The sequence below is a fragment of the Doryrhamphus excisus genome, linkage group LG6 (assembly GCF_037039965.1).
Source record: "Doryrhamphus excisus strain RoL-2023G ecotype Guam linkage group LG6, RoL_Dexc_Guam_v1.1, whole genome shotgun sequence".
Classification (NCBI taxonomy): domain Eukaryota; kingdom Metazoa; phylum Chordata; class Actinopteri; order Syngnathiformes; family Syngnathidae; genus Doryrhamphus; species Doryrhamphus excisus.
The window spans coordinates 12,012,438-12,025,611 of NC_136362.1; the positions used below are offsets into that span (position 1 = coordinate 12,012,438).

Sequence of the window (13,174 nt, forward strand, 5' to 3'; positions counted from 1 at the left end):
TCAGGCATGTTGCAGCGTGGGTGTTTTTTTTAATACGCACAAGAGCATGTGTGCCTGCAGGTGTATATCGTACATGTGTCACTCGGACTCACATGTTTCTGTCACAGCCTGTTTTTTTATTGGCCCGCGACAAATCATTCAATCAATCAATCATTTACACATTATGAGAAATTTATGAGAACAAAACTTTGGGCTTTTCCCTTCAGGGGTCAATGGCCTCCATCCAACCCTGTCTTCTCTCTCACACCAACTACACTCATGTCCTCCTTCACTACATCCATAAACCTCCTCTTTGGTCTTCCTCTACACCTCCTTCCTGGCGGCTCTAAACGCAGCATCCTTCTACCAATATATTCACTATCTCTCCTCTGGACATGTCCGAAGCATCTCAGTCGGGCCTCTCTGACTTTATCTCCAAGGCCTTTAACATGTAATGTCCCTCCGATGTACTACTACTGATCCTATCCATCCTGGTCACTCCCAATGAGAACCTCAGCATCCTCATCTCTGCTACCTCCAGTTCTGGTTCCTGTCTTTTCCTCAGTGGTACTGTCTCTAGACCAAAGAGGGTAAAAAGTTGTCATACTATGGGAATAAAGTTGTAATATTACGCGGATAAAGACTTAAAATAAAAAGAAAGTTTAAATACTTGGAAAATGAACAAACTGCAGAAATATAAATGCAGAAAAGTGGCATTCTAACAAGGGAATAGCATTGTCATATTATTTTTAGAATAATAAAAAATGGGTGGTTTTTTTTAGGTTGTTACAAAAGAAAAACAAAACAAAACAAAATTGCAATTAGCGTACAGAAATACATGTTATTGAAACAAAGTAAGAATATTATGGGAATAAAGACATAATATAAGATGAAAGTTGAAATAGTTGGAAAATGAACAACAAACTGCAGAAATGTAAATGCAGAAAAGTGGCATTCTAACAAGGGTAATATTATTTTAGAATAATAAAAATGGGTGTGTCTATATGTCCCCTGTGATTGGCTGGCGACCAGTCCAGGGTGTACCCCGCCTCTCGCCCGAAGACAGCTGGGATAGGCTCCAGCACCCCCGCGACCCTCGTGAGGAAAAGCGGTAGAAAATGAATGAATGAAAAATGGGTGTTTTTTTAGGTTGTAATGTTACAAAAGAAAAACAAAACAAAACAAAGTTGCAATTAGCGTACAGAAATACACGTTATTGAAACAAAGTAAGAATATTATGGGAATAAAGACATAATATAAGATGAAAGTTGAAATAGTTGGAAAATGAACAACAAACTGCAAATGTAAATGCAGAAAAGTAGCATTCTAACAAGGGTAATATTATTTTAGAATAATAAAAATGGGTGTTTTTTTAGGTTGTAATGTTACAAAAGAAAAACAAAACAAAACAAAGTTGCAATTAGCGTACAGAAATACACGCTATTGAAACAAAGTAAGAATATTATGGGAATAAAGACATAATATAAGATGGAAGTTGAAATAGTTGGAAAATGAACAACAAACTGCAGAAATGAAAATACAGAAAAGTGGCATTCTAACAAAGGAATAACATAATATTATTTTAGAATAATAAAAATGGGTGTTTTTTTTAGGTTCTAATGTTACAAAAGAAAAACAAAAGAAAACAAAGTTGCAATTACCGTACAGAAATACACATTTTTGAAACAAAGTAAGAATATTATGGGAATATTATAATATTTGCAAGGATTTCAAGGATGCTCGAATTAACCATTGCACCCAAATACTTTTGGTGCTAAGGTACATATAGTATATTTCGCACTGTTGTGCTTCAACTGTCATCACCTTTAGTTCACGTAAAGCTGCATGCACTGACATATCTCACTGTCACCAGTCTAAAGTGTTGTGACGCACTTTCAGCCGAAGAAACCTACTCCCAGATACAGTGTGGGGTACTTTTCCAGCATGTTTTTTTTTTATTTTTTAACATTTTTTTTCTTCTCATCTGCGTGTCCTAATGCTTTGGCCATATGCAAGGCGGCTGCTATGAGGACAACAGACCTCAGTGTGCAGACACACTCTGTCTGCCTCTCCACGCTCCCCTATAGGCCCACAAACCAGCCTCTGTGAGCGCCATCAACATCACTAACAACACGGGCCGGGCTAAAACATCCCCCTCCCCCCTCCAATTCCATTCCTGGCCGAGACACCTTCCGCTCTCATCCACCTCACACTGCCCCTCTCTGTGCTCTCAATCTACCCCCCAAACCTGTTTCCTAGGCTGTCTGGCTGAAGTGTGGTTTGCAAAACTGCACTGCCTTATCCATTATACCACCTTGTGAAGAATTTCAGCCAGCGGCAACAGGAGAAGACGATTACTTTAATGTGAGAGTGTTATATAAGGGAATATAAAACTACGTGCAATGACACGTAACCAGCAGTAATATCTGGTTAGGAGGAGCTGTTACAGGTTTAACCCAAAAATTTGATGTGAATCCATTAACCCCTTGGCATTCTGGGATTTTATTTTGGCTAAATCGAAGAAAAATCACACCCAAAGTAAATGTGAAGGTGTCATTGAATCATTTGGAGTAAAGGCATGGCTTTTGGAGTCTTTTGAAAGCTAGTAAGCTGTACTGTTAACTGCAACAGTCCGTGCTACTGACACTAATAGGCTTTTCTGTCCTGGAAAACTTGGAAAAATGATTGATCGATTTTTCAGTCATGGAAAAGATTGAATATGAGAAAAAAGGGTCAAATGTCCTGGAAAATATATCCTGGACAATTATTTATCCTTCCCCTGCTCTGTGAGGAGCAATGACTTTGTTTCAGACCCTGTTCAGGACTAAACGGCTTACTGACAAAACTATAAGTTGACATGTGTCAATGTGATCTGTATGATGTTAGAACTCCGCAGAGGAGCAGTGTCCATTAAGTCCATTGAGATCGACCAGGTAGTGTGGGTCATGTGTTAATCACGCCATAAATGCAACTTTAATCTTTATTATTTATATTACGGACAAACTGTAAGTGATAGGATGTGTGTATCTACTGTATAAAAAGAGTCATTCATACACTTGCTTCTTAAATTATTATTTCATGGTTAATTGTAAAATATGCCCATTGTGAAAACCTCTTCGATATGTTGAATTCGGCTGAGTTGCTTTTTGCATAATAATTTAAATTTAATATATATGGTAATGGTTTGATTTCATTTGAACATGCATCAGATTACAATTGAATGCATCACATAATCAGTTCACAGTTCCACATGTCCAAAAGGAGTAGGAAGAAGCATTCATTCATTCATTTTCGACTGCTTTTCCTCACGAGGGTCACGGGGGTGCTGTCTTTGGGCGAGAGAGACTGATGGCCAGCCAATCACAGGGCACATATAGACAAACAACCATTCACACTCACATTCATACCTGTGGACAATTTGGAGTCGCCAATTAACCTAGCATGTTTTTGGAATGTGGGAGGAAACCGGAGTACCCGGAGAAAATCCACGCATGCACGGGGAGAACATGCAAACTCCATACAGAGATGGCCCGAGGGTGGAATTGAACCCTGGTCTCCTAGCTGTGAGGTCTGCGCGCTAACCACTCGACCGCCGTGCCGCCTAGGAAGAAGCAAAGCTTCTGGTACTTTTACAATCAGTAACTGTTACATTTGTTCACTTCCTGCTTTCCTAATATAGTTTTTTTTAATTTCATTTTTGTCACTATATCTGTATATCTCGGTGTGTAAGCTGTATTCAAGGCCCACATGCAGTCGAGCAATGGATTATTCATCGTGAAGCTGACTCACTCATACTAATCTGACCTGTCAGGAAATAATATGTGCAGTTAGACTTGAGTCACCGCAGTTACCGCCGAGCATTCAACATGTACGCAAACACACATTCGTCGCTGTGACCTCATGACATTGTTGTGCGCACAATCTGACACTGACATGTGCAAGAATGTTCTCTTGTTTGCGTTTGACTTGACACCGCACGTGGATGTGAGACACAAAAGCGGGTATTGTGTAGTGAATCTTCTTCATATTGGAACTTACTGTATTATCTAAAGTATTGAGTATTTAGTATTTATCTAAAGGTGAATGGTTAACTCAGTGAGCAGTGTAATACACAGAAAATAAAGGCCTTACAGCCTATTTCATACATAGTCCATTTTTTTTAATTAATCCATAGAAAAGGATAGAATAGAATAGAATAATAACTCATTCCCAGTTTTAACTGTCACCACCATAAAAGCTTTTTGAAAGTAAATGTTTTTATCATTCCTAACCAGCATTCAAGTGTAAACAAAGTAAAAACTTTATCCCGACCAGTCAAGCTCTGGTCAGATTTCGGTGATAGTTTATGGTATATAGTCATTTCCCAGCCACGATGTTTATCCCGTCAAGACGATTCCCAGTAAAGCATTCGCCCACAAACATGGCAAGAGTCGTTTCCGTGTGAGACTACAAGACAGAATTGTATATCAATCAAACTGTAGGCTTTACTGACGCATGTACGTACATTCTTACAATGGTGTAATCATTATGCATAATTAGTGTTGTCAAACTTGACATCAATTTAAAGGAGACCTATTATGCTTTTTCCACTTTTCTGACCTATTAAAGTAGTTCGAATGTTGTATTCTTGTGTTAATCGATGCCAAAGTTTCAGATAATGAGGTTTGGGCATTTGGAAGTGAGCATTGAAAAAATGTTGGGATGGCTCAAAATGCTCGGTTTCAAAAGGCGTGGTAAAACTGCGCATTTGTGATGTCACAGAGGGACGGATTTCCTTATATGGTTCATAGTTAGGAAGCATAATGGCGTGGGCATGCCGGTAGGCGGGCTGTGGGTGGAATAAATTAAAAGAGCAATACAGTTGGAATAGGTAAAATAGAAAAATGTTTTCTGTGCTGGTTATTTGTATTGACCACAACTCAATACAAAGACTTGAAAAATTAGCATAATATGTCCCTTTTTAATATTATCTACGGACTTGTTGCGCAGCATCATATTTGTTACGTATGAATTGTAAAACTAGTACAAAAGAGCGGCGGCGCCAGCCCTCCACATCATTGTGGGTGTGGATGATGATACTGTTCGATTTATATAGATTTGTGTCTTGTAGTAAACGACCCCATGTTGATAAGGAATCTTCTTAACGGGGAAATGACCATAATCCAAGAGTCTTGTTTTGAGAAGCCATACTGTTACTGCTACTTAAGTGGCCCTACTCACCAGAACTATGTGTCTCGTCACCGAAATCCGACCAGAACTCGGCTAACATAACAAAGCGGAGGGTAAGTCACAGATGATGCACTACTCCGCTGATAGGGATGTCATACAACGATATGTCAAAAAATCCAAACTATCCCCACTTTGTCCACATTATAAACAAACATGAGGATTTTTGAATTATCGTGCCTTATTCTTTAAATTGTAAGGTAATAATACTTTGTTTTAAATGCTAAACTCCATTTTCATGGTGACACTGTAATCGAAGAAAATATATTGACATGGCGGATACGATCATATATATATCTTATTGCCCCTGTCCTGCACTTCCATGAGTTGTATAATACAGTATGTACACCCAGTACATTATAGAATTTTTGCATATTTCAGTGAAAGCTAGATCATTACCGAAACGACTACATCGCTATATGTCTTCTCTTACTAACTTTGATGAAGTAGTGTACAATTGTGATATAATCTTGTCAGCTATCAAAACAAAAGACTTTAGCTGTTAAACAAACATGCATACACACACACACACACACACTTCATCAAGGCCTGTTTGACGACTCTCTAACAATGCGCCATGGAGCTTTGTTGGCACGGGATAGCTTGAGGGATGGGCTGCAACAAGGTTTATGACTCTGCTGACGTCAATGAAATAATTCAAATACTTATCCAAGCTGCAGCTTCCAGCCCTCAGGATCCTCTCCTTTGGCTGTGAGCCTGGAAAACCTGAAACGGATTCTTGCTGCACATGCGGATTTTGAGAAAATCCTGCAGACTGGAGTGAGTGAGATGGCCAGCCAGACAAGGATTGGACAAATACGTGGAGGCCATCTGTGCAAAATGATGCAAAAGAAATATTCTGCAACTGCTTAAAATAGTAAAAGTGCAAGTTTGCCGATACTACATTTACATGTGTATAGTTTCAAGGATGTTTACCTTATAACTGTAGTCTAAGTACTTTAGTGTGCAGCTGCGGAAATCCAGAGTCCTAAAAGGTAATACTTTAAAAGACGCGTTTGAAATACTAAATTACTGCAACAATTTAAATTGTTGTGTTGGGCTTAATTTCCAAAGGGATTGTGTAAACCAGGGGTGTCCAAAGTGCAGCCCTGGGGTCATTTGCTACCAATGGTTGTTATATTTGGTCTGCAGCATATTCTAAAAATACAATTAAACAAGAAATCAACAAAACAAAATAGAACAAGAGCAGTAATTTAATGAGAGTAAAGTAAAACCAGTGCGACACTTAGGTCATACTAATAAGGAAAAAGCGTGTATTATTATTATTATTATTTTTATTATTATTATATGATGTAACTTTAGAAGCATAAAGATGAAATATTAAAGGAAAAATACATTTTAAAATGATGAGAAACAAACCAAACAAATTAGGTCGGGGAAATGATTACATTATTATTGTAATAATGTAATAAAAAGATATTATTATTAATATATTTATTTTTTAATATTATATTAATATTATTATTATATTATTACTGGAAAAATATATTATGGGGAGTCATAATATTATGACAAAAAAAGGAAAAAGCTGTTTTTTACTTAAATATATAATTTAAAAAAATGTAAACTAGATGAAATATTACAAAAAAAAACATTTTAAAATGATGAGAAACAAACCAAACAAATTAGGTCTGGGAAATGATTATATTATTATAATAATAATATATTATTATTAATAATATATTTATATTAGATTATTATTATTGTATTATTACTAGAAAAATATATTATGGGAAGTCATAATATGTCAAAAATAGGAAAAAGCTGTTTTTTCATTAAATATATAATAAAAAAAGTAAACTATCAATGTGGCCCCTGCATCCTTTTAATTTTCATATTTTCATTTTTTCATATAATATCAAATTTCATATATTTCATATTCTAGTTCAAGTCTGTTCAAGTCCCCAACATCTGTGACTAATAGCCAGCACGGATTCATTACAAGTGACGGCAAAGCACGTCATAACCAAGCTTTTTACTCAAGAGTTTTGTTTATAAAGAAAAATACAGAGCAAAGCCTATAATCGAAATCAGTCAGGGAAGAGTGAGCCCTTTGTTCGCTGCTGGGCTCATGGGATTGAGTGTGATAGGGTCAATATGGTGCGCGGTGAAAAAAACTACAAAACTCACATGACCAAAGCTTCAGTCGTCTTACGCTCAAAGGGGCATACTAGCGTAAGCACCCCCAGCTGACAAAGTAGCCTTCTCCACTTACAGCTTGTGACTAATTCTCTCCTTGCGCATCTGAGGTTAAAACTGTGGAAATTTCTGACCTTGGCTGCCTATGTCCCTTGCTGCGACAATCTGGCAACCATCTTTGTCCCTAAAGTCACTATGTCTAACAGGAATTCAAGAAAGCGGTCGGACCCAATGAGACCTGTGTATGGGATCTTTTGTCACTACTGCGGGGCAATCAGTTCTTTGCAAAAACAAATGCAAAACAGGAAAAGTCTGGTCTCCTTTTCCGGTCGGAGAGATGACGAAAATGAGAAAAGAACACAAAGGAACAATCACTATTATTCACCAACAGGTGTGCTGTGAGTTCTTTGTTTACACAGACGTGTCTGATAACATATTCTATGGCGAAACAGGAGGGGCTGAGACTACATTCAAAACAGCATACTCAAGTGTGACGAGTCCAGGAGTTATCCAAAACATTTTTCTTGTCTTAAATGTAACCGTCCAGTGTGACCAGTGTGACCAGTGTGACAATAAAATCACTTCTAGGCATGTTCTCCAAACCCACTGTCTACAAACCTGAGTTAAAAATTGACTCAAAATTACTCATCCATCCGTCCATCTTCTTCCCCTTATCAGCCTAAGCAGGGGAACCTAGACTGGGTCCAAGGTGTTCCCCAGGTCGGATGAGAGACATAGTCTCTCCAACATGTCCTGGGTTTTTCCCTGAGGCCTCCTACCGGTCAGACAATGCCCTGAACACCTCCCCAAGGAGGCGTCCGGGAGACATCCGAGCCACATCATCTGGCTCCTCTCCATGCGAGGAAGCAGCGATTCTGCTCTCAGTTTCTCTCAAGCAAGGCATTCAAATAATCAAATAAAATAAAATCTTGCACTCACAATAATGTCAGTGATTGGACACTTAATAATGCTTGATTTGGGGCGGCACGGTGGACGAGTGGTTAGCGCGCATACCTCACAGCTAGGAGACCAGGGTTCAATTCCCACCCTCGCTGTGTGGAGTTTGCATGTTCTCCCCGTGCATGCGTGGGTTTTCTCCGGGTACTCCAAAAACATCCTAGATTAATTGCCGACTCCAAATTGTCCATAGGTATGAATGTGAGTGTGAATGGTTGTTTGTCTATATGTGCCCTGTGATTGGCTGGCGACCAGTCCAGGGTGTACCCCGCCTCTCGCCCGAAGACAGCTGGGATAGGCTCCAGCACCCCCGCGACCCTCGTGAGGAAAAGCGGTAGAAAATTAATAAATGAATGAATGCTTGATTTGGATGGGCTGCGCGGTGGAAAGTGTTTAGCGCGCAGTCCACACAGCTAGGACACCCAAGTTTGATTCTCCCCGTGCATGCGTGGGTTTTCTCCGGGTACTCCGGTTTCCTCCCACATTCCAAAAACATGCTAGGTTAATTGGCGACTCCAAATTGTCCATAGGTATGAATGTGAGTGTGAATGGTTGTTTGTCTATATGTGCCCTGTGATTGGCTGGCGACCAGTCCAGGGTGTACCCTGCTACTCGCCCAAAGACAGCTGGGATAGGCTCCAGCAACCCCGCGACCCTCGTGAGGAAAAGTGAAAAGATAAAATGCCGCCATGTGGAATTGCACTAAATGAGCAAAAATAAGATAGGTTGCAAGTTTTCAACACCGTGCAGTGTTGGGTTGCAATCTTGACGCTTTCCCACTTATAAGAAAAAAAAAAGAACAGTGAGGGATTGCTTGCGGACGCCAGCAACTGTGTTGCTAATGCTACTTGTTTACTAACCAGCGCCATATTTCTTTAAATGTGAAAAAATATATATAAAAATGTGACACAATGTCTTTCGCTTTTATCCTAAAAAGCAAACTCGACACACTGAGGTTTGTCTGTAACACATCACAGTGGATTGATGTTTTCATCTGGAATCCCACAGGGACAAGGTCAAGGTTTGTGAGAAGTGTGGAGGAGATAATAAGAGACAGGCAGTTGTCTTCTATCTTTTTTCCCTTCAGTGGGATGCTGTAGCAGCCCATCTGTGCTGATAGGAAGCGGAGAGCAACCGCTTTGTACGTTTTGCTGACGTCAATCATGCTTGAAGAACCAGTGCAGCAGGAAACAATGTCCATACTTCCCTCCTCCCCCTGTTGTCATCGGTACTCCTCCGTGTGAACCTCTGAATGCTGACTATTACCATTATGCATACTCTGCCAAGTTTTTACCTAAAGTGGATATATATCTTTATGATGACAATTGTCATTGTTTGTCACTATGGGCCAATCTAATTCAAAAATGTCTAGTCTTGGTTGTGGTGTGCCTCAAGGCTCTATTTTGTGCCCAGCCTTGTTTGCACTGTATATTTTGCCATTAAAAATTCTTTTTTTTTTTAAATTGTTGAATGGTCTGGCTCCTTTGTACTTAGTATCTGACTTACTGTCTGTTTATGTTCCTGTTAGAACAAAGCAGTCCAGCTCACAGTTGCTTTTAATCCCTCCAAGATCTAATCTTAAATCTCGGGGGGCGATAGCGTCTTTTCTGTCGCAGGTCGGAGACTTTAGAATGACCTGCCCATCAACTATAGACCTGCACAAGCACTGGAACATTTTTAATCTTGCTGGCTTTTAACACAGGTTAACCTGGGCATTGTTTATACTGCATTATTAATTGTAAATTTTAACATTAACATTTTGACATTGAAAATGCAAAAAAAAAAAAAAATGTTAAAAATTAAAATAATGAAAAATACAAACTCCTTAAAAGTATGAAAAAAAGTTTAAAAAATTGATTTAAAAATTACAAATAATGTAAAATAAATAATAAAAATAAAGAATGACTTAAACACATATAAATAAATAAAAAATGACTTCAATAAAAAAATTTAAAATAGTAAAAATAAAAATGACAAATACATATTAAGTCTAAAAACTATACTTAAAAAAAGTGGGTCACAACTTAATTATCGTTGTAAAATGTGGGGAGACCATTTGAGAACCCCTGTGTTAAAGGATAAACCTATTATTATTACTTTGAGTGGTGCAGCAGATTGTTAGGTTAGGCTCAGAGATATTTTTCATCCCAAAACACTACTTCTTAAAATCTTATGTAACTTTTTTGCGTCATTTATTGCCAAAATTAAAATTTGCTTCCCATGTTTTAACCTACAGGAAATAATAAGTAGTGTAATAAGTAGGCATCTGATGTAACTTGGCCATTCTTAGAGCTGTCACAATAGACACAGGGCTGCACGTCAATGCATGTACGATGACGCCTTCCCCAGAATTCCCACCTCATCATTCTGATGAGATAATCAAGTGAGCTGCTAACACAAACCGCAGTTCACAGATGGCGTGACTTACCTGACAGACAGACTTTGGTGACAGAAGGCTGACTGGCAGCAGGAGACCTCCTGCAATTAGACATAAAAACGTCATAATTGCAATTAAAAAAAATTTATTGTGATAATTCTTGTTTCTGTCTGGATTTGAGTTGACCTCTATTATGGAGTACCGACAGGACCAAACATAAGATTCACAAAAGAAGCCACTTCATGATATGTTGCTGAGGGCTTCCACACTAGGACGCTGCATTAGGAAGGTTTTTTATGTGGTGGCGCCCTCAAGTGAGACACTTTGGAATTTCAAGTTCAAAACGTTTACAGTAAATGTACCTATTTCTCTAGTTCTGAAAAAAAAAAAAAAACTTACTTAGTAGATGCACATTGCACATTCGTCAAGGTGGTGAAGTTGTTCCTGACTGTCCGAAGGCTTGCCAGGACCTGATGAAAAAATTCATGAGAAGAAGCTGTACATTAAAAATTAGATACCAGAGCAGGTTTGACATTATGCAGATATGAAATAATTAGTCCCAGTATAACTATCAGTACTTTCACATTGGCTTTTCATTTCATTTCATTTCATTTCATTTCTAGCTGATGTTTTGGTGTGTACTACTACTACAAACCACTAGGAGGCAGAAAAGTTACTGAGGAAGAAGCTTTTTAATAGAAGAGCTTCACGTCTAGATTGAGTAAGGTAAGGTTGGTATTTGCTTGGTTGTATAAACTTCATACCTGGGCGAATGGAGTCACTATCAGGTCCTCTCCATGCCTACAACGCAAGACAAAAACAGTCAAACAGTCCGAACTGTGGTGGACTACAGCGGTTTGTTTCATGAGATATAAGGAAGCTCTCACAGTTCTCCCATGATGGAAGAGTTTCGAGAAAGGGACTTGGGTGATAATTCATAGTCGCTGTCGGAGCGGTAGAGGAAGGACTCTCGACGCTGGCCGTGGCCTGCCAGGTTGGGGGGGAGTACCAGGCCCGAACTTGGGGACCCTTGTGGGACTGAAGGACTGCAGCATAAAGATTGTCCATTCTCTCCCTCCACGCTAAAATCAAATAGGAAGCAGTTTTTAATTTGAAGAAAAATCATACATATGATGAGGATAGAAATCATTAATGTTTTAATTTGATAGACTTGCACAACATTCTCACAAATCTCTGAAATGATCACTTACTCACATATCCATAGCCCAGAAACAATTACTATGCTCGGAAATAAGTATGGACCGGCATGGTGGAATAATGGTAAGCATGGCTGGCTCACAGTCAGGATATCATTGTCCCTCCCAAATCCCCATTTTAGTCCAATGGGAGAGTCGAATGTGCCCTGTGACTGAGAGATGACCACCCTCGAGCGTACCCTGCATCCTGACCATAGTAGGCTGGGATAGACTCCAGCACAGCAGTCACACCCTTCACTTTATTGACAGTTACTATGGTACACATAATGTCATTGTATGGTCATATCACCTCGTACTTCAGTACGAGGTACATTATTAAAAAATTAAAAAAAAAACTTAAATTGTGTTATGGAAAGCAGGAAATGAAAAAATGAAACAGTTACTGAATGTAAGCGTAAACTGTATTATGGAAAGCAGGAAGTGAACAAATGAAACAGTTACTGATTGTAAGAGTAAACTGTATTATGGAAAGCAGGAAGTGAACAAATGTAACAGTTACTGATTGTAAAAGTACCAGATGGAGGGGTAGGATTTAATAAGCTTTGCTTCTTCCTACTCCTTTTGAACATATGGAACTGTGAACTGATTATGTGATGCATTCAATTGTAATCTGATGCATGTTCAAATGAAATAAAACCATTATCATTACCATTACCCTTATGTGTGGCATTGAAAATGAATGGATGGATAAATAAGTATTCATTGCTACTCATCAGCAACTACAAGGCTGAGATTTATCCGATATCAGAGAAGAAATATGTAAAAATCAGCAGTCATTTTATAAGAATAAAGTCAATATATTTGAGATTGTTGGTAAATGCGGAAGTACCTCTGTAATATGGAAGTGGCATGGTTTCGACAGCGCTGTTTCGATAGTGTAGTACAGAAATGGAGTAGCCGAACGACTCAATCCTATATCATTAGCCTCACAGCTGCAAAACCACTGACTGCAGTTTCAAGTGGCCCTGTCTCTAGACAAACTGACAGGTTTTCTATGCTCTAACTATGAAAATATTCTGTTTATAAAGCAGGAATCCTGTTTTGCAGAAGTCCACTGGAACCAATTTCCAATCAATAAACAATGGATTACTGTATATGTAAAGTTCTGATGAGAACCGTACTTTTTTCAAGTGTTTTGGCCCATACACAGATACACAGATGGCTATAATCTGCCTGCAGAGAGGCAGGGACTAGCTATTGTGTAATCAGATCATAAGGTCAGTAGGACTGGTGAAGGGAGAAAGGTCAAAGTAATGAT

The 13,174-nt window shown here is 38.7% G+C and overlaps 1 protein-coding gene across 2 annotated transcripts in view; it reads right to left on the reverse strand.

The window, feature by feature from the left end:
* Positions 1-13,174, reverse strand: part of LOC131125232 (3',5'-cyclic-AMP phosphodiesterase 4B-like) — a 43,210-nt gene that overhangs the window by 15,059 nt on the left and 14,977 nt on the right. For both annotated transcript variants that reach the window (XM_058066574.2, XM_058066575.2), the window contains 4 exons: positions 11,587-11,781; positions 11,464-11,500; positions 11,099-11,169; positions 10,751-10,800 (listed from right to left, as the gene is read on the reverse strand). In XM_058066574.2, coding sequence (XP_057922557.2) covers positions 10,751-10,800; positions 11,099-11,169; positions 11,464-11,500; positions 11,587-11,781 — 353 coding nt within the window. The remainder of the gene's footprint in view (positions 1-10,750; positions 10,801-11,098; positions 11,170-11,463; positions 11,501-11,586; positions 11,782-13,174) is intronic.